This window comes from Mustela nigripes, chromosome 8, assembly GCF_022355385.1.
Source record: "Mustela nigripes isolate SB6536 chromosome 8, MUSNIG.SB6536, whole genome shotgun sequence".
Lineage (NCBI taxonomy): Eukaryota > Metazoa > Chordata > Mammalia > Carnivora > Mustelidae > Mustela > Mustela nigripes.
Window position 1 is genome coordinate 39,855,771 of NC_081564.1, and position 26,644 is coordinate 39,882,414.

The following is a 26,644-nucleotide window of genomic DNA, read 5'->3' on the forward strand; positions in this document are numbered from 1 at the left end:
TCATTTGGAGCTCTCTTCTATTTGCTAAATGGGATGCTGCGTGACTCATGAATTGTTGAACAAAGTCAATTAGATCTTCAGATTTATTCACTCCTTTACAAAACTAGAAAATGCAACTCTAGAAGCATTTCAAAGTTCATCTGTTTCTTTTTACCAGTCCCCAAACAGTCCCTATTTATTTTAAAAGTCTTGTAACTTTCCTGTGTCTTTGAAATGTAAATGTTAAAGTACAACTTCAGGGATAATTCTTACCAGGAAAAAAATGAAAAAAGAAAACATCATTTAAAACTTAGTTTAAGCCATCCACTCAAGTAGCCTTAAATTACTCTATCTACCAGATAAACAACTTAGATACAAATTCTTTTTAACTAGTAAAACAGGCCAGAAGGTCTCTGTTTATATCTGTTATATGTTTATGTGTGTCTATTATAAGTGCATTAAAGGTGTGTGGTATTTTTCTACCTCTAAAATTAGTTTGTAAAAAAGCTCTATTTAATTGACCTAAACTAAGTGCTTAAATAAATTCGCTATTCATAAAAAGTAAAAAAAAAACCCCCAAAACAAAAAAACAATGGAAACTAACCCAAGTGCTTTCTGAATTCACAACACCTAAGAAAATATTCATTATTAAGTTTAACTTAAGTTTGTTTGATTTAAGTAAAATAAACTTTTCTTTCAAGTTATAAACATTGAATAAAATGCATACATACAAGTCTTATTCCACCTGGGTTTATCAATCAAATCAGTTTATGTTATCTCTTGACAAAATCTGTCAGCAAGAAAAATTATCTTGGGATGATGACTGACTTTGTCTAATGTCTAATGAAATTTTGGTTGGTAATTGAAACACAGGAAAGAACAAGTAAATTAAAGGGATATAAAAAGATAAAAAGTTTTTAGGTGAACTTTTAAATAGTTTCCCCAAGTCTTTTTGGTAACCTGGAAACTTAAAGTTTTAGCTAGGTTAAGTTAAATGATCAGTAAAGTTAAATTCATTCACTATTCAGATCATTTCCAAATAAGATAAAATACTAACACATTAGTTACTGAATATTGGTTTATCTACTTTTTAATTCCTTTTACACAGGAACTAAAGATATTAGGACTTACTAATAAACATGTGTCATGACCCTGACAAATTTTCTGTGAGAAAACACGTTTCTAGAAATCATAAAGAAGTATTTATTAGTCTGCTAATCTACAGAATGGTAATGTAAAAGATGGTTTTTAAGTTCTTACTTCTTAGATTTCACTGGAAATTAAAAGTTTCTAATGGTATAAATTTTAATATGTATAATTAAAACTGGTAGAAATAATAAGGGAAGGACATTCTATGTGTGGTCAAGGTTGTAAGATTGGAATGAATTTAATTAAGAAAAAGAGGGTTTTTTTGGTCTTTTTTTAAAAAAAGATTTTACTTATTTACTTATTTATTTGAGAGAGGAGAGAGAACACAAGTGCACGTGTGTGTGAGGGGGTAGGGTCAGAGGGAGAAGACAATTCCTTGCTGAGCAGGCAGCCCCATATGAGGCTTGATTTGTGCACCATGCTTACAAGTCTCCAGTAAAGCAATTTTAAAAAGAGATTTTATGGTCAATTGCTTTTCTTGCTATTCTTATGTAAATAATGAGACCAAGTTTAATGCAAATAAATTACTTTTACCATGGTTATCTTCAGTAAATATGGGTGTAATTTCAGAGAGAAAAATTAGGTTTGAACCTTTGTAGATATTAAATTATAATCCTGTTACATTTGAGGTTTTGTTATATATCTATAAATCAGACTAGGTCTTGGATTATTCTAATTTCCTCACACATCTGACTATGACTTTCCAAATTAATGTTTCCAATTTTCTCCTCTGACTTCTGATTTGGAATTACTAAGAACAAAGACTGCCTTGAATCTTCCCTTGAAAGAGACTATTACTACCTCCTTACCACCCTGACGGCAGGAAAACTTCAGGGACCTGAACCCTAGACATAGCGTCTCACAGCTGAAGAAGGTTCTGCCTGACATTGGTCCTGTGCAAATGATGGAGACCTCTAAAGCAAATTAAGATAAACTAAGAAGAGAATGAGCGGGACAGTAAGATAGATTGTTTCCTCCCAAGGTGCTGGATCGGGACTTCAGACCTTATCTAAACATGATACCCTCTATTCTTCTCTTTCTTTACTTTGGCATTGGCCTGGAAAGATAAAGCCATCATCTGTATTTCCTAGGCCACTGCTAAGGGAGGTTTTTCTCTGGTATTTGGAACAACTTTTAATTTCAGGCTAGGAGAAAACCGAATTGACCCCTGGTTTGTAAGGTGAATGCAGCAATCCCTGTGATTTAATCCATTAATGGGACAGCCTTACAGGAATGATCTGGGCTCCAACAGGGTTTTTCTTTTTCTGTGGTGGTTATTATTCTGGCTGAATGGCTAATATACAATTGAGCAATGCTTCTTAGGTTATTTAATTGTGCCTCTAACTATCCACAAACTGAGATACCTCACTGGTCACCTCCCTAAATTTAAATTGTCAAGGCAGAAGTGATTTACATGACTCAAAGGCATTCATGACTCAAAATTAGCTTACTTTGACTCTGGCCAAAGTTGTTCTTGGTAATAGGATAGCCCTTGATTATCTTTTAGCCAAGCAGGGAGGTACTTGTGTTGAGGTCAACATTACCTGCTGCACCTGGACTAGCAATTCTGGGGATGATGAAGATCACTGAGGAAGCCACTTTTAAAAAGGTCACTGTTGGTCCCTTTTTATTTATTTGAGATAGAGAGCATGAGAAGGGGTAGGGTCAGAGGGAGAAGCAGACTCCCTGCTGAGCAGTGAGTCTGATGGGAGACCTGATCCTGGGAGTCCAGGGCTCCCTGAGCTGAAGGCAGTCACTTAATCAACTGAGCTATCCAGGTGACCCTTGTCCTCTTCTAAGAGTTTTTCCCAGAATCTCCTTCCTTTGTCTATCTCTTAAGTAGTGTTGTTTCTCAAAATTTGATCCTCTGCCACTTTCCTCTACATAGTCTCAGAAATATCATCCACATTTGGGTTTAAGAACCACCTATATGGTGAAGACTCTTGAAATCTGTATTTTCAGACCTAATCTCTCCCCATGTTCTGAATCTATTACTCTGGCTTCCTTTTGGAGGTCTGTGTTCTGCAGAGGCAAGCTCAATATCACCAGTACAGGGCCGATTAGTTGCACTCATTTTTCCTCCCCAAGGTTGCCCACATTGGAAAAAATGGAAGTTACTGTTGGTACCTCTTTCCCTCCCAGCTTTTACAGTCTGCCAAAAATTGCCTGAGGTCTATCTCAACATTTCCTAAATCTGTACCCTTCCTTCTATTGCTACTGTAATACTTTGGTTTAACTTCTTAACAATTTCAAGTGCTTCTCCACAAGTCACTTTTCTATGACCAAAAGGGTTTTGAAAAATGGGAACCTGATTAGTGTAACCACAGGTCAGTCTTTTCCTCCAAATGGGAGTTTATACTTCATTCAAACTTTTTATATTTATCTACAGCCTATACTATAGTATAGCCTATACTATACAGTAGGCATTAAAAAAAAAGTTTTATTAATTTCAGAGAGCCAGAGAGAGTGTGAGCATGGAGGGCAGTGGGCAGAGAGAGAATCTCAAGCAAACTCCCCACTGGACATGGTGCAGTCCTGACCCCAGAACCCTGAGATCATGACCTGAGCTGAAATCAAGAGTCAAGGATTAACCAACAGAGCCACCCTGGTGCCCCACCTATAGTAGGCATTTTAGAACTCCCTGGGGGTCCCTTCCAAGTTTTCCTGCCTACGGCTTTTTTTTTTTTTTAAAGATTTTATTTATTTATTTGACAGAGAGAGATCACAAGTAGGCAGAGAGGCAGGCAGAGAGAGAGGAAGGGAAGCAGGCTCCCTGCTGAGCAGAGAGCCCAATGCGGGGCTCCATCCCAGGACCCTGAGATCATGACCTGAGCCGAAGGCAGCGGCTTAACCCACTGAGCCACCCAGGTGCCCCCTGCCTACGGCTTTTAAAAAGTTTCAAGTCAGTTTGAAAGTCTGCAGGTTTAGTGCCCATTCCAACGAAAGAGAGAAATCAAACTGAAGGAACTTAAGTGAAGATGTCATCTTAAATATCCCACACACCTGCAGAGTACCTGTTTAAGTAGTCCTAGTTCCTTATCTTCTTTCCATTGTGTGATGTCATAGAAACCCCAAATTATAATAACAATAGTATCATGAAAAGGCCCACTTATCTAATGTTAAAAAGTCTGCTATATTTTTTGAGTGGGGATTCTTTCTAATACAAAGTAAGTTTTGATAGAATTTGTTAACTTGAAAAAAATGTGGGTTACTTGCATAATTTGTGAAATGCATAGGTTTTGTTTCCAGATGAGAAAAACAAATTTCTATTCTGAGCAAAGACAGGATTTTGTACCTTGAAATGCCACAGTACTAGCTGAAGAGCTGAACTAGAGTTTTCCTTCAGTTGTTTGGTGTCATATAAACAATACCTTTTGTGTGCAGTTGAGAAATAGCTTCCTAATCAACTTTAACAATATTTAAAGGTTACTGAATCAATAGTAGTGTTATCTTTTGGTTATATTATTTTTATATTTATATATATTATATTATATTTCAAGTATTTTAGAAGAAGGAATTTTATGAAACCTATTTTTGGAAGTAGACTTCTACTGGCATTTAGTTCCCCTGAATTTCATAGTGCAGAATGAAAAATGTGGTTAATAGAAATCTCTTAATTTATTATAGCTACTTTGCCTCAAGCCCCAAGTGATACATATCTACTTTTAAGGTAGCCATCTGAAATTCCTTATAGTATAAAGAGATATTAAGGGGCACCTGGCTGGCTCAGTCCAAAGGGCATGCAATCTTGATAGCAGGATTGTAAGTCTGAGCCCCATGTTGGATTTAGAGATTTACTTAAATATATATAAAACTTAAAAAGAAAAAGGGATATTAAATTATCTGAAGTTGAAGGAGATAATTCTCCACTTATTTTTATTTTTATTAAAGATTGTATTTACTTATTTGGCAGAAGCACACACAGCAAGAGAAGGAACATAAGAAGGGGGAGTGGGAGAGGGAAAAGCAGGCTTCCTGCTGAGCAGGGAGCCCAATGCAGGGCTCCATCCCAGGACACCGGGATCATGACCTGACCTGAAGGCAGACACTTAATGACTGAGCCACCCAGACGCCCAGGCAATTATTCATTTAAAATCAAGGACAATTTACTCAGTATTTTATTATTTCATCATCAATGACATGTATAGCCAAGGATGTTTAAGTTATTTTAAAAGTTACCTAAAATGTTTCTAAGTCAAGGGCATACTCAATTCTCCTTTTACATAATATCTTAAAAATTCATTCCTTAAAAGGTACAAATTCATTCCTTAGAAACTACAAACCATCTCTAAGAGTTAAAAATCTTATTTTTGCTTTTAAAAACTACATTTTGTTACTTACCTGTTCTAAAGTATCCTCTAACCCCATTTTTTTATTTAGAGCTTTATTAATTTCTTCTTCAGTTTGGTTCAAGAGTTCCTTGAGTGGTACCTATAAAATACATAGGAATATGGGTTACATATGATATATCTAAGTACAAAAGCTCTCATGAGGCATCTACGTATTGTGATAGAAGGAGCCACTTTTGGAGGAAAAAAAAGTGAAGCCATTTAGTTTTCACACTAAATTAATACACCATAAATAAGACAATAAAAGTAATTTTTTTCTTTAAAGATTTATTTATGAAAGAGAGAGAGAAAAAGAGAGAGAGGCAGACAGAGGCATGCAGGGGTGGGGCAAAGGAAGAGGGAGAGAATCTCAAGTAGACTCCCTACGGAGCAAGAAGCCTGACTCCTGGCTTGATCTTTGGACTCTGAGATTATGACCTAAATAGAAGCCAAGATGATGCTCAACCTAGTGAGTCACCCAGGAGTGAGGATAAAACCAATTTTCAATGTAATTTCTGTAACTATAGAATGCAACTTGCTTTTGGTTTTGAATACTTGCAAAATTTTAGATTTGCTTATGGATTCTGGGGATTCACTGCTACTCAAATATTTTATAAATACACTTATTTTAATGCAGTGTCTTTTCTGAAAATAATTTATATTTTTCTCTTTAATCCTTTTCAACTGTTTAATCTTAAAATTATCTGCTTGTATTTCTTCTTTCTGCTATTCATTGGAATTCTGCTAGAATAGCAAGACTTGAAACATAGCATATGTCCACCAGCAGCCAATGACTGGTTGAATAAGCTACACAATGAAGACTCAGAGACTGCAAAAAGAACCACGGACTCCTCGACATACTACTGCAGAGAAATCGCCAGGGTGGGTTTTTCCATGAATAAAGCAAGGTGGGTATCCAGCATAGGCAAATGTTTACCAGTTTATTTAAGAATGATGAAAGTCAGAAACAGCCAGATGGAAAAGATGCATAAGGCAAGGTACTTTGGAAGGGGGACAAAGCTTCCATACCCTCTGGGTGAGCCCTGCATTTCCATGTGTTCACCAACCCTGAAGCTCTCATTGCTTGTATTTCTTATGCTTATCATCTATTCTACTAATTTTCTTTCAACACAGTACCTCATTGTTTCCCATTATTATTATTTTTTTATTGACATCAAACTCACACTTTAAATGATTGAATTGAAATAATTTAAAATGAATTTAATATAAAACTACCTCTTTTAAAGCATACAATTAAATGGCGTTTAGTACATTCAGTGTTGCATTTAGTACATCAGTGTTGTATAAACACCACGTCTCATTCCAAACCATCTTCATCACCAAAAGGAAACCCTGTGGTTACTACCTTTTTTAGTAGGTCTTCTGAAATTACTGTTTTTAATTTTGGCACTCTTTTTTTTTTTTTTTTTAAAGATTTTATTTATTTGTCAGAGATAGAGGGAGAGAGAACGAGTGAGCACAGGCAGACAGAGAGGCAGGTAGAGGCAGAGGGAAAAGCAGGCCCCCTGCCGAGCAAGGAGCCCGATGTGGGACTCGATCCCAGGGTGCTGGGATCATGACCTGAATCGAAGGCAGAGGCCTTAACCTACTGAGCCACCCAGGCGCCCTGATGCAATGCCTCTTTTTTCTTTTCTCCAAATACTATTTGTAACAGTTGGGGTTGCACCTTCTGGATGCTATTTCTATTTTTATTGTTCTATTATTATGTAAAACTCTTTCCAGAGACCATAGTAAAACCTTTCCTCTTTTCTTAGAATGTGAATTCTTTTTGTATTGGGTAATCCTTTCTACACTGATTTGAAGCAAGTAATTATTTTCTTGCATCAGTGTCAAATTACTCAAAATAGTGGTGTGTAAACTATCTGGCTGCCAGCCTGTCTGTCTACCTGCCTACCTAGCTACTGCTTGAGAAACAATTCAGTAAAAGACCGTATGTTTACCGGATGGATTTTTTCTATTGAAAATGAGTCTAGCTTTATTTAATCAAAGTCTGTTCACCAGTAAACTGTGATCTCTGGAAATGCAGGAATTGTATCTTTCTGGGTATTTCATCTCCAGCACCTAGCTGGTGGGGGCATACTATGTATTTAATCAATAATTTACTGAATGCATGAATGACTCTCAAGGGAAAAATGCATAGCTTTAGATCCTGACATTCTTTATTAAAAAACTAAGTATTTTGAAAAGTGTCATTTTTGAAGGGGCCACTAAAATACTAAAATCTGTGAATAATTCAGAAGATGCAATAGAACGATTTAAAAATTTTCTTCCATAAATTATATCCTTGGCCATATTTAAAAATTAGGTGCAGATTTTTCATTATTGACTGGTGTTACTTAATCCCCTGTTATATTTATGCTTTCACACATGACTTCATGAGTGTCCTTATGCCTGAAGCTCTTTCCACAGACCATCCCAATAATACCTCCTCTTTCAAGATTTCATTCCAGGTTCACCATCTCTGGGGACACTTTTCTTCCCCCCAGTTCTGGCAAGAATTGATCTCAACACCATAACTTGTGAGCATTTCTAATAAAGCACATATATAATAATTATTTATTTACTTAAGAGCAAGGGTCAGGTAATTTTTCTCTTTACAATTCTGATGTCTATATTAAATATAATCAAAGTTTCTATTGGTTATTGGTTTCTAGTTGAGTAAATAAAGTAGGTAGAGAGGAAGAAAAGGCTTTATAATTCAAAGAGGATGGTATAATAAAGACTTTTAAATACCAAAACAAAGGAGGATTAAAAGTTTCAGTGTTTTATTCCTGTGTTCAGTCCTCATTTATGAAGATGCTGAAGTTTAAACTCTTACTTATAATAAATGAACAAGACATTAGTCATATCATTTAAAAATCTTTTGAAGTACTTATAGTACTTACGTAAACTTGAGCTCTGTATTTGACAAGGCAGTTGGCACCAGCTTCAGGATTAAACTTAATTTCAAAGTCATAACCTTTGGAATTTTCAGCACCCTTAGGGATAAGTTTTAATTTTCTGGCCAACTTGTGATACTCTGATAATTGTGTTTCAATCTGTAGGAAGAGAACACAAAAAGGAATGTTAAAGTAAACAAAACAGCCCCTTTCCATATGGTTTTCAATTGGCATTTCTGCAATTATACATAAAAATTACAGTATTTTTTGTAGTTTAGTAATTTGGTTTATTTTAGTAGTAAGGGTGGCAGTTTTAAAATGCAAAGAATGAAAGATTTTATTCACACAAAATCTGTGTAATTTAAAAATTGTAATTAATTAGTAAGCAATATACTACTCTTCTTTCACTTACTGGATAGTTTGGAACGAGAATCCATATTTAGGTATTAATTAAAATTTACTTTAACTGTCAGAGAAATTATGAAACCAAACAAACCTTGGTATCATCAATGTACAAAATAAAACATTTCATTTCTCCAAAATAAGTGAAATGCAATCATAGAAGTCACAAATGTCATTTTAACAAAAATATTTTAATAACAATTCCATATTTCCTGGTCTCCTTCCCTTCCTTTAGGGCTCTGTTCAAATTACATCATCAGAAAGGCTTTTGCTCTATATTTCTCAATCCTCTTTACTTTTATTCATAGCACTTACTAATACCTGATGTATTTATTTACTTTCATTGTAAGCTCCATGAAAGCAGTCCCTGCAGGACTCAGAACAGTGTTTGGCATTTAGGAGGTATCCAATATTTGATTAAATAAATGAATTTGCAGAGTCTAGACAATTTATTTTCATACTGCTTCCTCCATTTCATTTTCTCACTGTTGTTACCTATCTACAAAACTGAAGACTTTGAGTGAAAGAATGCAATGGGGGAAGAGCACCCACTGAAACTTAATTTGTAATTTCCAAAAATTTATCAGCTCTCAAAAGCAAGGCTACTTATATATTAATATGTATATATTACACTTAAGATTTTAAAAAGTTATTTATTTATTCATTTAAGTAATTTCTACACCCAAAGTGGGCTCAAACTCATGACCCCAAGATCAAGAGTTGCAAGATCTTCAGATGAGTTAACGAGGTGCCCCACATTTAAGATTTCTTACTAATGAATCAGGAAATAATTTCAACTACTCTAATTTCTAAGATAGTAGCTCTCTAAGGATTATTAAAATGTGTAGGCTCTGTTTGTCCTTGTACTAACTGGTTTTATAGGTAGTTGCTTCTGTTCTTCACCAGCAGTTTATTTATCTGAATGAAAACAATTTTCACAAGCCCATGCACTTACTGCAGGGAGAGCAAATGTGTGGCACATTTATTCTTCCCACACGCAACTCAGAGAGTGAAAGCCAATCACACATTTTCCTGATGAGCAGATGTTGGTTCAATGGTTATCTTAACATAGATATCCAAAAAGCTACACTAGCCGGAGGTGGCATGTGGAATAAAAATTAATTCAGAAAAAAAGATGATGGATCAAATGTTCATATTAAATTTTTGCATTCTGCTATCATTTTTTAATCTCGCTCTCATCTAGTACCCTAAAGTTTTCTTCTCACTGTGTATGGCTTACTCTGCTCTAATCAGATCACTGCTTACCTATTTCCCACATAATTTTCTTCTTTTGCGTGATCCTCCAAAATAAAAAACAGCATTTATACAGCTAATTTTAGCTAGTCAAACTCAAGAGTTCATCTTGTCCAGAGATTCATAACTTCCCCATTGTCACACAGTGCTTGAGAAATAAAATATATTAATGTTTGTTGAAGGAGCTTATTTCAGATTCACTGATGTAGTTTAACCACACCTTACTTTATTAATAAGGAAACTGAGACTATGAGAGGTGAGATAACATGCTGAGTTCAAACAGGTATATGATGGAAAATCCAGGGTTAAAATACAGGTTTACCAAATTCTAGGTTCAAAGACTTTTGGGATCACCACTACAGCCTAGTTCTTATAAATGTCTATGTTTTCCCTTAATACACAGGGACAGAGGTTATCTAGAGGGTAGGATGAGGGAGTAAAGATAGTCAAGGCAAAGCAAAAGTATGGTGAAACAGGGATTTAAAAAAAAGAGGCAATGTTTACTGCTCATACTGAACTGTTCTTTCCAGATGAAAAATTACATATGTAGGTGTGCAAACTACAGATTTTTAAAAATATAAAAGAGTTAAAACCTAAGAAACTATTTGTATTATGCCTATAATGTACTTTATAAGGCAACCAGGATGAGAAACCAATATTGTCCCTTTGGGCGAAAAGAGATGCTTTGAATTACTTTTTTCATTTTAACAGTGATAAATATTTTTAAGAAATAATGTACTAAGGAAAGTGCCGGCACTAATATGATACAAAACCACATTACCTTTGAAGCAAAATGAGACTAAATCTTTCTCAGTGAGGTATATATTTTAGTACTATACCTACCAATAAACAAACATTATAACTGAAAATACTAGGGTAGAACACTTCGAAGGTTAATTTTGAAACTCTCTAGTTTATTTTTTCCATTAAAAAAAAAGCCCTTTGAAAGACACATTTTATTACCTTTTCTTAAAAAAAGAGTCTTAAATAACTTTTCTTAAGAATGCAATAGTGTATAATAGCAGAAAAGATCACTTTGGAATTATTTGATAGGAAAGTTTTATTTGGTTCCTAGATAACCTGTTAACTTATTGCTGTCTTAGAATATGTTGGTGTCACATGCACGATTACGCTAAATCATTAAGAAAAAGTTCATACCTACTGAGAGCTACATTAAAGAGTAATAAAGACTGCATAGGTAGCAAGAAGTATAGCAAACAGAAGTATAGAACATTTATTAAGGGATTGCCAACAAAAATAAGGATAATCTTTAATTATCTAGAAATTCATATGGCCAATATGCACACTTTCTCAACAATGTTGGCTAAAAGAATAATGTGCTACCTATAAAACTGAAGTGAAGGCGCGCCTGAGTGGCTCAGGGGTTAAAGCCTCTGACTTTGGCTCAGGTCATGATCCCGGGTTCTGGGATCAAGCCCTGCATTGGCTTCTCTGCTCAGCAGGGAGCCTGCTTCCACCTCTCTCTGCCTACCTCTCTGCCTGCTTGTGATTTCTGCCTGTAAAATAAATAAATAAAATCTTAAACAAACAAAGAAACAAACAAAAAACTGAAATGAAGTCAAGTAATTTGGTTCTGGTGAAAGTCACTAGTGGCTGCTGTTAGGAATCTGACAGAAACTTTTAAATCCCCTTATTGCATTTGACAATGCTAATTCCTTCCCGACTTCCTTTCTCAGTTTCTATCCTTGTGATCTTTCTGGCTAGTCCTCAGTTACTTTTAGGTTTCTCTTGAGGAACCTTTGTCCACTTTAAGATGCTGGTGCTCCCTTCCTCCTGTGAATTCTTCCTTGGTGAATTCATCTACCCTTGTGGTTTCAGTCACAATACATACTGATTTTTACTTAATCTACATTGCAAACCCTCATATTTTATGCTGAGGTTCAGACTCAAAGAAAAATAGCCTGTTAAATATGTTCACTTGGATGCTCCATGGACATAACAGGTCCAGCATACCGTCCCTATTCCTGACTGGCCACTTCTCTTCTATTTTGGAGTAAGCACCAAGCCAGACACGGTGAATGCACCCTTTTTCTTTTATCAGGTCTTATTCACTCTACCTCCTAAGAGCACCTCCTAAGTAGTCAGAATCCACCCACTTCTTTGAATCTCCACTAGCACTATCTAAATCTAGCTCATAACTTCTTACTGCATTACTTCCACAGATCCTTATCTGTTTTGCTCCCTTCCAATCCATTTTTCACATGACCAAAAATGAGATCTTTCTGAAATGTCATATGTTTAAAAATCGTAAGGGCTTCTTGGAGCTTTCAGGATAAAGTCCAAACTTTCAAATATGAAAAGAATCATTATTGTCTGGTATATGCTTTTTCTCTTGAGTTTTCTCTTTTGGTGTGCCCTTATCCCATGCTATTAAGCTCCAGCCATATGAAAAGATTCTGATGCTAGAGTACAACACACTATTTTCTCTCTGACCTTGCCCATATACTTGTTTGCTGACTCCCCTACCCTTGCCAAGAGAACTCTTTTTTTTTTTTTAAAGATTTTATTTATTTACTTGAGAGAGAGACAGTGAGAGAGAGCATGAGCGAGGAGAAGGTCAGAGGGAGAAGCAGACTCCCCATAGAGCTGGGAGTCCGATGTGGGACTTGATCCCGGGACTCCAGGATCATGACCTGAGCCGAAGGCAGTCGTCTAACCAACTGAGCCACCCAGGTGTCCCTGCCAAGAGAACTCTTACTTATACTTCCCAAATCAGTCCAGATGTTACCTCTTCAAGGAAACCTTTCTAAAAATTACCTCATACAACTTCCCACACCACAAACACTACATTTGCATTAAGAATACTGTATGTTTCCTCAATACCCTGTGCAAACATCTTTTAGAGGTCTGATCACATGGTCTCATATCAACTAGACTGGACGTTTCTTTAGGGGAGAGTCTGTCTTTATATCTTTATTCTTCTGAGCTCAGCATGGGAAGTGGCACACAGCAGATGTTAAACAAATGTTTGAATGGTGAATAGGTAAATAAAGGATGACTCAAATCCTCTTCTAGAATAAAAGGCATGTGATTTATGAATATTATTTTCATGGACTTAAGAGACATTTTTGCTTATTTCTTGGTCACTGCTAAAAAATAGACTACCTTAAATCTGATGGAGAGAAATTGGGGTGTTATTGGAAGTGACATGTGTGTTTTAGGGATGAGCGTGTTTTAGTAAAATGTCAATGCTAAAGTTTTAACTCTTAGCCAATTTATTCTCCCCACTCAGTTTTTCTTAATAGGTGTAGACCTTTATGAATGTCAGCTCTAAGATGCCACTGTGGAAATGGGATGACATACCGCCTCTTTTCCTCTGGCATATTTTAGCTCTTCATTCCATAACTGCTGTTGTTCAGCCTCTAGGTCCTTGGTTAATTTATTAATGGTCTGTTGCAATTCATTTCTTTCATGATTTATTCTTTCGATGTCTGCAACTGAGTACTTCTGGTTATCGACAATATTCTGCAGGCGAGTATTCTCCTGTTTCATTGTTTCACATTCTAGCTCTGCATCGAAGAAAACAAATTTGTTAAGTTCTTTCAATTCCTACAAAGAAATTGAGGCCATTATTTATTTATTTTTCAAACATTGTTGAAGCCGATTTAAATTTTTTTAAAAGATTTTATTTATTTATTTATTTGACAGACAGAGATCACAAGTACTGGCTGAGAAGCAGGCAGAGAGAGAGGAGGAAGCAGGCTCCCTGCTGAGCAGAGAGCCTGATGTGGGGCTCAATCTCAGGACCCTGAAATCATGACCTGAGCTGAAGGCAGAGGCTTTAACCCACTGAGCCACCCAGGCACCCCAGATTTAAAATTTTTTAACTCATCCCTACACCCAACGTAGGGCTCAAATTCACAACTCCAAGATCAGGAGTGGCATGCTCTACTCACTGAACCAGCCATGCACCCTGATGCCATTATGGAATAGAATTGATTAATATGTCTAAATTTCCAAGTTATGTACATGTATATTTTTCTCTTCTCTTTGTGGGGATGATTCTATTTGATCTCACCTTGTTAATAACATTTCTGAAAGATGATACAACTAAAATTTTATGTTAGAAACTTACTTCCCTATTGGCTTGCATGATTTTCAGAAAGTGCTACATGAAAAAAATATGGCCCCACACATAATGATTAAGAATTATTACACTTAGGGCACCTGGGTGGCTCAGTGTGTTAAGCCGCTGCCTTCGGCTCAGGTCATGATCTCAGGGTCCTGGGATCGAGTCCTGCATCGGGATCTCTGCTTAGCAGGGAGCCTGCTTCCTCCTCTCTCTCTCTCTCTGCCTGCATCTCTGCCTACTTGTGATCTCTCTCTGTCAAATAAATAAATAAAATCTTTAAAAAAAAAAAAAAAAGAATTATTACACTTAAAAGGAATAGTCTGCCAATGTTCAGTTCAAATGATTTTTATACTCCAGCATGATTCTCAGCAATAATCAAAAACCCCACAAATTCTTCACAAATATAAAAATATTTATATTTAAATACATCACTTTATTCTTATTCATGGGCATTTTCAGTAGTTTGATCAAACAGTAAGTAACTACAGTGGTTAAGTTCTTGCTCTACTTACCAAAAATTTTTTTTAAGTATTTATTTATTTGAGAGAGTGTGAGTACAGGTGGGAGGGGCAAAGTGAGAGAGAGAGAATCTCAAGCAGACTCCACACTAAGCAGAGCCTGATATGGGGCTTGATCTTGATCCCAGGACCCCAAAATCATGACTGGTGCTGTAACCAAGAGTCATATGCTTAAATGACTGCACCACCCAAGTGCCCTTCTATTTGCCAAAATTTATAAGCAAGAATGAGTATATTATTGTACTAAGACAAAATGATACTTACGAACAGGAAATGATCATGCAAAGGGCAAGAAACGTTATCAAACTTAAAATATTTGGGGTTATACAGAATGGTATTTTCCAACCTTTTGTTATTCACAGCTTATAAAGAATATGACAGTACTTTTAGGCAGGCTGGAATAGATGGATGAGAATATGCATGACCAAATGGGCCAAGACAATGATTCCATGGCTTTACAGGATCAAGATCTTAGCTTTGTTATAACTCATTATTGTAGCACTGTTCTTGTGAAGTCCCACATTTGAGTTCAATATAAAAATAGATGAAGTAAAACATTATATATCACAGGAATCTGTACAATGTACATCCATCCATCTATCTATCTTTCTCTCTTCCTATCTCTAGATCTATTTATATCCAGACAGTTTAATTAGGTATTTTTGATTCTTGGCTGTGAGTGACTTTAAATAATCATGAAAGGGGCGCCTGGGTGGCTCAGTGGGTTAAAGCCTCTTCCTTAGGCTCAGGTCATGATCTCAGGGTCCTGAGATCAAGCCCCACATTGGGCTCTCTGCTTAGCGGGTAGCCTGCTTCCCCCTCTCTCTCTGCCTGCCTCTCTGCCTACTTGTGATCTCTGTCTGTCGAATAAATAAATAAAATCTTTAAAAAAATTATGAAACTTAAAATACTCAGAATAAAAACATCTTAGTTTAAGTTATAAAATTATCCCAAATTAAATCAATCTAGAATAGTAAATGATGGCTAAAGTATCTCTTTCACCTCTTTAGCTTGCAATTATGGGGAAAAAATTCTCACAAGAAAAGTAGGAATATGAAAATTCTCTTGATAAATACCAATGAGGAAGACAGACTATTATAAAGTATTGAGTTACAAATAGGTTTTTTTCGAACATATTTTATTTATTTGTCAGAGAGCGAAAGTGAGCACAGGCAAAGGAAGCGGCAGGCAGAGGGTGAAGCAGGTTCCCTGCTGAGCAAGGAGCTGATATGGGACTCCATTCCAGGACTCTGGGATCATGACCTGAGCTGAAGGTAGATGCTTAACTAAATGACCCATCCAGGCATCCCTGCCTTACAAATATTGTTATGATAAAAAATTAGTTTATGGCTTCTTGTCATCACGGAGAACAAATGTTAGGGACCAACTGTAAATTATTTAAAGGCTTGGTTTAGAGCAAATCTAATATATGTAATCAGAATTATTTGGAAAAATTAAGCTGATTTAAACAAATACTCCATATAATTATTATCTTTGACTTGACAGATGGTTAATATTATATAGACTAAGCATTAAATCAAATATCCTAAGGACTATCTACACAAATCCTATGTGAGACAGACACAGTCTGTAAAATCCTGTAAGAATAAAACTGAAGTGGACAAACACCTACAAAATAGTACAATAGGTCCATAGGATTATTCATTTTGTAAAGTGCCATCCAATGGCTCTGTGATTTATGAATACTTCCCTTTGCTTGCCTTCTGGCAGTACAGAAATATCAATCCATGTGTTACAGTATTTTTAATTTTACAGTTATGACTGATATGTGCTTATGAAAAACAAGGTTAGGAACTCACAGGATATAAACAGACTTTCTTTAATTGGGCTTTTGCTTCCAAAGAATTGTAGTACTTTCATCTTTCCATCTTACTTTTTCAATCAGCTTAAGTTGCCAAGTGGTTTAGGAGGTAGTAGTAATAAGACAATTCTAGCAGACTGAAGCCAGGAGAGGTTTAAGAATCTGGCTTATTAATTACAAGGCAGAATAGAATATATATTTATATCAGGTATCATATGTTTTTAGATTAGGTCCCTCTTGGCTTTAAAAAATCAGACAACAGAACATGTTAGAAGGTGTATTAGGTTGAATAATGGTTACCCAAACATATGAAATCCTAAATTTGTAAATCTTTATTTGGAAAAGGGTTTTTTGCAGATATTATTAAATATTTTGAGATGAGATTATCTCATCTCATTATTATGCCCTGGATTATCCAGTGGGTCCTAAATGACATCATAAATGTTCTTAAAAGATAGAGGCTGAGAGAAACAAACACAAACAGAAGAGGAGACACACATACAGAGACAAGGCAATGTGTGGGTGAAGGCAGAAATTGGAGTGACATGGTCAAAAGCTCAGGAATACCATCAGGAAACAGAAGCTGGAAGAGACAAGGAATGAATTCTTCCCTAGAGTCCTTGGAGGGAGCTTGGCTGTGCTAAATTTTGAACTTATGGCCTTTAGAACAAATTTCTATTTTTCTAATCTACCAATTTTGTGGGTTTTTTCGATAGCAGCCTCAGAAAACCAATATATGCAGAAGGCATTGAAAATTTGGTGGCCTGCTATAGCCAATTCATCATTAACGAAAAAATGATATGGATGACAAAGTTGTCTGTGTATGTGATAAACCCCAGGCAGGTCCCCATTCCAGTCTGAAGGTCCTCTTTTAGCATTGGTTGTGCTTACCTACTCTAGAGATTTCTTCATCAAGACCATTCAGTTTCTGGTCAAGAATGGCTGAATGAGACTCCAAATTGCTCATGTATGCCTGATATTTTTGAACATCTGCTTGTAAGGAAGTTTTCAATTTTCTCAATGACTCCAGACGATTCTTTAAAAGAAAAAAAAAATTCTAATTGATAACCATTCCTTTACTTGAAAATAACACAATATTTTAAAATTCATCTTAGAGAAAGGTATATTAGCATTTTCTATCCCTTTTAGAGGGAGCCAAAGAACTAAAAGGGAACTTTGCTGTTATGTTATTACCTAATTAAGAAAAGGTACTTTTTGGGAAGTCAGTTTGGGATACAAAAAGTCAAGGGCCAGAATGAATAAGAAGAAACATTTAAAATCTGATGTTTTACAGAACAGTCTAGGCAATTCATTAATATTAAAACCCCAAATAAAATTAGGTATCTGGATATTATCATCTAGCTTTTAGAAAGCTCTTAGAATACAGTAACATTACATAAACACACTTATCGCCATTCCCTTTTCATTAACTCAGGGCTTCTTATAAATTGTGCTCCCTAGAGGTGTGAAACATGGGGATCTTGTTCAAAAGATCTTTTTGGACTTATGTAAATAGGTAAGACTCTTTCATCATATTCTGAACACCATTAGTTCAAGACTGAGAGATCACAAGGGAAAACAAAGCTCTAGAGATACCAAACATGTTTTCATGGAGAGTTCTGTCCTATGTAAAAACATTTAAGAAGCTTATTTTGTTAATTTTTTTTTTTTTTTGGATAAAGAAATAGCTGGTGTTCTCTAAGGAGATCCAATAGTCCAAAACAGCTAAGTATATAAACCTATTCATGAAATAAACATGTTTACTAACCGGTTCTTTTTCTCTTTCTTGTTCCAATCTTGCAATCTGTTCATTCAGTGCTTTGTTTTTTGCTGCTAATGATTCCAGCTTGGAAGCATCTACATTAAACAAATCCTCTGGAGAGAAAACCCCAAAACTTAGTAAGATCTCAATTCTGCCTAGAAACATTTATCCCCTGGGTCTTCACCATTGCTCTTTCCCTTATTTCCTTTTTGGTCTCTGCTCAGAATGCTACCAGTGAAGGATATCCTACCCTGTAAAGTAGCAAACCTTTCCATTCACTACACTTTCTACCCTCTTACCTTGCTTTATGTTTGTTCTTGGAGTTACCACCCTTTGATTTATGGTTTTTAATTTGATTATTATATCTAGTAGAGGTAACTTCCTAGGACAGGGATTTTCTATCTCTTATTCATTACTGTATCCTCAGTGCCTAAGGTGACTTGCCCACTGTAGGTATACAATAAATATTGTGTCAATAAATGAATTCACTAGATGCTTTTTATATTAGATCACTATGAATTTTCCTCTTTTAAAATGAAACATCATTTACCTTGCTCCCTTTCTTATGCTGACAAGCTGAAACTGTCTTGTTATTTCAGGAAGATACGTCTAATGGGAACATAGGGGAAATGCTTTCACCTTTTGTGCCGATAGTGGCAAGGTGATATTCTCCTGTTTTGATTGATTTCATTGAAGAAATAGTTTTACACATCTTAAATTTATCTGTTTTAGCCACCATTCTACCATTTTACATTTAAGACTATTTCAATAAAGGAAAAAAGATTAAATTAATTCCTCTGGACCACTTTAGAGTTAGCTAGGAAATACTGAATGTCCCTAGGTTATAACAGAGTGGAAATATAATGAAGAATTTCTTTCATTGGAAATATAATGGTTCATTAACTGCCTGTCACACATTTTGAAGGGACCTTAAGACTTCTCACTAATTGGTAATTTCTCAAACAATAAAGCAAGAATATCATAGGAATATCACAGGAATAACATTTGCTGTTTATCTTCTGTGTTCCTGGTAGTGTGTCTGATACTCAACATACATGGCCACCTAATCTTGCAAAACCTCATTAGACAGGTTAAGTAATTTGTTAAGGTCACGTAGCCAGGAAGAGGTTTGCCTCCAAAACTGGAATTCTTTCCTGCTTACTATCACTTCTCTCCACCAAAGAAACAATGAAGACAAAAATTAGTAGGCATGCAAACACATTTAGAGTAGTTCACATAAACTGGGTGTGGATTTTACCACTCCACAAAAAGAGTTTAATACATGAGTAATAGCAAGCACACTAGGAATGAGAACACTTACTCAGCTTTGACTGCAACTCTGCATTCATCTCTTCAAAACTGTCAGCCCCAGTCATGAAACTCTCATAGCATTTTATGGTGTAGTCCAAAAACAACTGATTGGGTTAAGCAGATTTAAAAACAAAGCTATTATTCTCTATTTAGTTTGTTTCATTTTTCTAAGTGAAAATTTAAACTTGAATTAAAAAAAAAAAGAAAAGTCAGGAATACTTAGTTATAAGAACTCCTATAAATGAGACATAAACCTAGGATCTATCATTAATTATGTTGCACAGATTTACTCAGTTTGCTACTTGTAATGTGACTGAAAATAATAAAGAACAACTTAAATTTGGATAAAGGTGATACTTCGTAAACAATAAAGAAACCATACATTCAGAATTTTGAGGTTAAACAAGGAAGCTTATTAATAAATATAAGTCAACATAAAATGCTCATTCATCTTTATGCAATTAACCTTATGAAAAACTTAAATGAATTGATGATGATGTAAAGTCCAATTAAACTAAGTCTAGCTGTGAAAATCAGAATGAAGGCTGTAGTTACATTGTTAACTTCAGTCTAAAAAGAATGGCATGGTTAGTAGATATCTAAATAGTAGAATATTAGCATTCTTAATATTTATCCAAGAGAAAAAAACACTATATTTTGCCATTACGAGGTGTTTTGGTCACTGAAGATGTGTGCTTTGTTAGGAGGTACGGATGCCTGATTAGAATTTTCCAAAGCCTATATGAAATAAATATCCCTCAAGACAAACCAATTCCCTTTGCGCTGATTCTTTGCTAATTAAACAACCTCCATATTACTTGGTTGATATGGAAAGGGTATCCTAAATAGGCAGTATGAGTATTCCTCTAACTAGAAAGGTATACCACTGATGATAAATTAATATATTTTCACTCTATTTCAGATCAGTTTCTGGTGAATTTGGTGACAGTGAATCAGTTTCTTTAAGCTTGGTCAATTTTGATTTTGCAGATATAAAAAAAATCAAATTTCTACAGTCAAATGCTCTGCTACTAACAAACTGAGTTTCTGGATCCACAAGGTGAGGCTCAGAATCTGGCGAAATTGTATACTTTGATAACCTTCTTTAATTTAAAATATTTTCAAATAATATTTTATATAGAGCAGTGCTTTAAAATTTCTAAAGTCCTGTTCTTGTATATTGTCATTTGAAATAACAGCTAAAATTACAAGAATAACTTTTACTGGTTTAACCTTCAGGATAAATGTCAAAAAATTTAATATTTAGTAAGTGTTATATTTGGCTGCAAAATGAGGTACAGATAAATCTAGTCCAGGGCACATATTGTAACACGGGAGAATTCTCTGGGGTAGGATCCAAGGCTTTCTAACTGCTTCTCCAGCAGGGATCATTGCTGAAGCAGTAAAAGGTATGGTTACTCTGTTTAAAAAAAAAAAAAGTAATCATACCTCCTTGACCTATTTCCCAGGTAGTAATAAAAATTGAGACTAAAGTTTCTTGCCAATTTCTTTTTATTGCAAATGCTCCAAAGAGTGCTGATTAGAATTAGCACAGAAAGTAAGTTTTCTTTTTAGGGACCTGCATGGTGATTGATCTTTTACATGTGCTAGGGCACATTAATTTTAATCTTAATATTATAAATCTATTCCTTAGAGGTAGTATTTGCTTTATTCAGACACATACATTTGCTTATTTTAGGAAATAGGGTGAGGTTAGTTACATAGTTTAGGCTCCAGTAAAGTATGGATTGGGAACCAACTTAGATCATGTTTACTTTTATCTCAATCTCTTTTGGAAGTGGTACCTTGGATCTAAGTGGTAATACGCCTAACTAAAAAGGCCAAAACAAAACATAAACCCTACATGTAGTATTTTAAGACTTATGTTTTCTATTGACAAAGAACTATCTTAGACTTATGTTGCCAGTACTGCTATCTTCATTATAAAAGGTAGGCAAGGAAAGAAATGTTGTATTTATATATAAGAAAATAACATGTTACGATTTAATTCCAATTTCCATGCTTTTCTACTTACTTAGTTAACATTTAATTAATTATTTTTTAAAAAAAGATTTATTTATTTTAGAGAGAGAGAGTGCACAAGTGAGTACATAAGCATGTGGCCGCTCATGGGGGAGAAGGAGCAGAGGGGGAGGGAGAAAGTCTCAAGCAGAATCCAAGCTGGGCATGGAGCCAGCTGCAGGACTCGATCCCTGAGATCGAGTCATGACCCTGAGATCATGACTTGAGCTGGACACTTAACCAACTGCACCACCCATGTGCCTCCCTTAGTTAACATTTAAAATTTCTATGCCTATTTAATTTTAAGAAATTACAATGTGATTCCAAGAATAAATTTAAGATGAAAAAAATTCAATTTTAAAATTTTTCAGGAAGCAAAAAGACAAACCCTACAAAAGACTATATTAATTTTTTTTTAAAAGATTTTAATTTATTTTTGGGAGAGATAGAGTAAGAGAGCATGAGCGGGGGGAGGAACAGAGAGAGAAGCAGAGCCCCCACTGAGCAGGAACCTGAGGTAGGGCTCTACCCCAGGACCCTGGGATCACGACCTGAGCCAAAGGCAGACAACTGACTGAACCAAAGGTAGACAACTGACTCAGCCACCTAGGTGACTGACTGCATTAATTTCAATAGTGACACAGTTAAAATACCAAGGTAACTAATGTTTGTGTTAATGTAAGGTACCTTATTATGCATAATTCCATCTTCAGTTTCTTCTCCCCAAGGTTGTCCGTCATCAAATAAAGGTGAGCTTTCTTTCATGGCATTATGTAACTAGTAAGTACACAAGCAACATATTTAAGTTGATGAAATGTGAGAAAAACACATAGCTTTCATGTTTTGTAACATTTGATTTAGTGTCACTTTTAGAAGCATTTACATTATTGCAGGGCTGAAAGTCTTTAGAGAGATTATATTATTGAGCATTAAAATGTAATCCTTTTGCTATTTTAGCAACTTAATCCATTAGAATTAGAAAAGGATGGATTCCATATTTACTTCTACAAAATATGCTGATGTTTATACTACTACTAATTCATTGAGAGATAATACACGTTTTGATGGAACTCTGAGAAACTTAAAAAAAAGCCTGCCACATTAAAGATGAACCAAAAAGGATTATTCTTCTTTTATATGAACTCAAATTTGGTGCTTAAATGTTATCTACAGACTCCTTCAGTATGTATAAATATGAACTTCAGATTGATCACAATATGAAATATTCAGAAATGCAATTGTTAAAGCTTAAAAGTGATAACAGATAATACATTATAGCAAAACAGATGTTTATAATAGTAAGCCAAAAGGAAAATGGCTAAGGGTTTTTAAGGCAAAGAAATTCCATTTTGGAACACCTATTTTTATAAATTGTTTTAAAAATACAACCTTCCAAACATGAAAAAAATCACTAGAAAATGTAAATAAAATTGCTATGAAATGTAAACTTATAAATGTGTATCTAGTATAATGCATTAGGAATGAAAAAGGAATGTGGTTTCTACTAAAAATATTTCATTAATTTTTCTTATCCCAGAACTTACATATCAGATTCCTAAGTTCTTAGCCCAGAGTTGCTTGCCATATCTACTTCTATCCTATTCCAAAGACACTCATATAAGACTTTTTGTACATCTAAGGTGAAGGCAGGCAAACTCTATTAACTCATCTTTTACAACTTCTTCCCTTGACAAGGCCTCAGTAATCAGATTTTTAAAAATTTATTTATTTTTAAAGATTTTATTTATTCATTTGAGAGAGATAGAGATGGAGAAAGAGAGCACAAGCAGGGGGAGAGGCAGAGGGAGAAGCAGACTCCCACGGAGCTGGTAGCCCAACATGGGGCTTGATCCCAGGATCCCTTCAGGCTTGATCATGACCTGAGCGAAGGCAGATGCTTAACCATCTGAGCCACCCAGGTACCCCACAGTGAGATTTAACTAAGTCTGAAAGACATGTAGGGCAGAGCCCAAGATGAAGAACAGAATCTTCTACCTTGTTATCAGGGTAGATAAGTGTTTCTGTTGATTTGTCAAAGGTCCATGTGAAAATTCTTGATTCTCCATTAAGTTAAAAAAAGACCCTTATTGAGGGACAAACAACTCACCAGGAGCTATATAAAACATTACTACCAGAATTAAAAGTTCTTCCAAACTAAGAGATTTGGTTGAAACAGTTTCAACCTGAAACTGTATAGAGGTAACAGAAATGTGGACTTGAGTAATATTTTTTCAGTAAAAGGTAATTATTTTCCAGTATACCACTTCTCTATATAGTGAAATATAAGAGAGGAGAAAAGAACTCAGAAAGCCTGAGCCTGCACCTCTGCCCAAGTAGGGGAGTTAATCCATAGCTCCACCCACTGCTCAGTGTAGCTCTTAGCTCGACCTGATCAGAAAGCCTGTCTAGACTCCTGAAATGCTTCTCAGCTCAGAAATACCTGAGCTAAGAGCCTGGAAGGCAGAAGTGATCATCCACTGAGCAAAGCTAGGGACCTCATTTGGACAATAAACTTGGGGCATGGGTTGGTTTAAGTCAAGACCACAAAGAGCAACTAGAGCCTGTTCTCCTGCTCTGCTCAGGCAGGAGAACTAATTCATAACCTTACCCATGGCTAGTATAGCTTCTGGCTCTGTTCAAGCTGGAAACCTAGCTGGAGCATCTGGAAAACTGCCTGGCTCAGGAGCTGGTAAAGAGAGCTTGGTTGGGGCTTTGACCACCTGCAGAGGAAAGTCAGCAACTCCGTCTGGCCAGAGTCTGGAGCACAGGTTTGCCTCATTAGCTTCCCAAGAAGAATCTTGCCAGCCTTGGGTCTGTTCTCTTCCTCTACTCTGTTAGGGAAACTGATCCATAGCCCTGTCCACTGCTAAACACAACCTCCAGCCCTGTTAACCAGAAAAACTTACAAGAGCTCATGGAATCTCAATAGCCTCCCCTCTAGCCCCAGTTACAGCAATTGAGTGGAGAACCTGCTCAGTGGCTCTGTTTCTGCAGACCCAAGACAACAGCCCTGTTATTCAGGGAGCTAAGCATGCAATTCTCTCTGATTTGATTCCCAAAAAGCTTTGCTGGCTGAGGCTTGATCTGAAACCCCAGTAGGAAAGGGAAGATAATTTATGGTGCTATCCAAAACTGAATACAGTCTCCAGCGCCACCTGACCAGAAAACCTAACCAGAGCACCTGGGAATATGGCAGGAACAGAGCCAGCAGTCTTTTCGTACTGTAGAGTAGCACTTCCCCTTCTCTCCTAACTTCACAGCTTGGGCAGTGACCTTTCCCCAAAATAGACCCTGATATAAGCCCCACCTAACCAAGCACATTATACATCTAGATACATCTAAAAACCCAATGTGAGCTGACTGGTAAAGAACTGTCTCTAAAAGAGAACCTGTCAAATGTGAAGAGACCACTTACTCAAATGTGCAGGTATCATCATAAGGAATCAAGGATCATAAAAAATAAGGTAAACATGACATTACCAAAGGAAACCTAATAAAGCTCCAATAACTAACCCTACAGAAATGGAGATCTATGAACTAATTCAGAATAATCCTCTCAAAAATATTTACTAAGGTATAAGAACACACAGCCAACTAAACAAAATTAGAAAAACAATGTATGAACAAAACAAGAAGTTCAACGAAGAAACAGACACTATTAAAAAAAAAAACCAAATGAGAGCTGTAAAAAAAAAGGCTGATCTAAAGAATTAAACAGAGAGCTTCAAAAGCAAAGTCAAGGGGCGCTTGGATGGCTCAGTGGGTTAAAGCCTCTGCCTTCGGCTCGGGTCATGATCCCAGGGTCCTGGGATAGAGCCCCACATTGGGCTCTCTGCTCAGGAGGGAGCCTGCTTCCCCCCTACCTCTCTCTGCCTGCCTCTCGGCCTGCTTGTGATCTCTCCCTCTGTCAAATAAATAAAAATCTTAAAAAAAAACAAAAACAAAAACAAAGTCAACCACGCAGAAGAAGGAATCAGTGGGCTAGAGGACAGGACATTTGAAATTATCCAGTCACATAAACAGAAAGAAAAAAGAATGAAAAAGAGAAAAAAGTATATGGGACTTATGGATCATCATCAAATGATATAGTATCTGCATTATGGGAATCTCAAAAGGAGAAGAGAAAGAGAAGGGCATAGAAAGTATAAAGCAACAAAGACTTTAAACAATAAGAGATGAAAGTATAAAGTATAAAAATAAAGTATAAAGCAATAAGAGACTTAAAGCAGTAAGAGATGAAAACTTCCCAAATGTAGAAAGAAAAATGGACATCCAGATCCATGAAGCACACAAGACCCCAAACAGGGCTATGTTGAGACTATTATAATTAAATTGTCAAAAATCAAGACAAAGAATTTTGAAAGCAGAAAGAGAAAAGAGAGAAGTTACAGACAAGAAAACCCCCATAAGGCTATTGGTGTAATTCTCAATAGAACTTTTTAGGGTAGGAGAGAAAGGGATGGCATATTCAAAATATTGAAAGGAAAAAAACTGTCAACCTAAAATACTATATCTGGAAAAACGGCCTTTAAGAAATGAAGGAGAGATATAGACATTCCAACATAAAAGCCGAGGGAGTTCACCACCACAAGACCTGCCTTACAAGGAAGGTTACAGGGAAGTTCTTTGAGTAGAAGCAAAAAGATGCTACTTAACACTGTAAAAACATATGAAGGTAGTGTAAAACTCATTGATAATGATAAACATATCATAAACTTTTTTTTTAAAGTCTTCTTTTCTAATGTGGTGGTGTATAATTCACTTATGACTCTAGTTTAATAGTTAAAAAATAAAAGTATTAAAAAGAACCATAAATGCAATAACCTGTTATTGGAAACACAATATAAAAAGGTATGTAAACTGTAACATCAATAAGCTAAAATGTAAAAGGGGAAGTGGAAGTGTAGAGTTTATGAATGTTATTGAAGCTATCGGTTTAAAATAGAATGTTTTTTTTTTAATTAGGTTCTACACGCAGCATGGAGCCCAGTGTGAGGCTTGAACTCATGACCTGAGATCAAGACCTGACATCAAGAGTTGGACACTTAACCAACTGAACTATCCAGGTGCCCTGAATGTTATAGTTTTAAAGATATTTTATCTA

The 26,644-nt window shown here is 35.8% G+C and overlaps 1 protein-coding gene across 2 annotated transcripts in view; it reads right to left on the reverse strand.

Annotated features, from left to right (window-relative positions):
* NDC80 (NDC80 kinetochore complex component) overlaps positions 1–26,644 on the reverse strand; it is a 50,281-nt gene that overhangs the window by 13,966 nt on the left and 9,671 nt on the right. For both annotated transcript variants that reach the window (XM_059410021.1, XM_059410022.1), the window contains 7 exons: positions 22,228–22,317; positions 19,529–19,622; positions 18,214–18,320; positions 17,337–17,481; positions 13,337–13,542; positions 8,363–8,515; positions 5,470–5,559 (listed from right to left, as the gene is read on the reverse strand). In XM_059410021.1, coding sequence (XP_059266004.1) covers positions 5,470–5,559; positions 8,363–8,515; positions 13,337–13,542; positions 17,337–17,481; positions 18,214–18,320; positions 19,529–19,622; positions 22,228–22,317 — 885 coding nt within the window. The remainder of the gene's footprint in view (positions 1–5,469; positions 5,560–8,362; positions 8,516–13,336; positions 13,543–17,336; positions 17,482–18,213; positions 18,321–19,528; positions 19,623–22,227; positions 22,318–26,644) is intronic.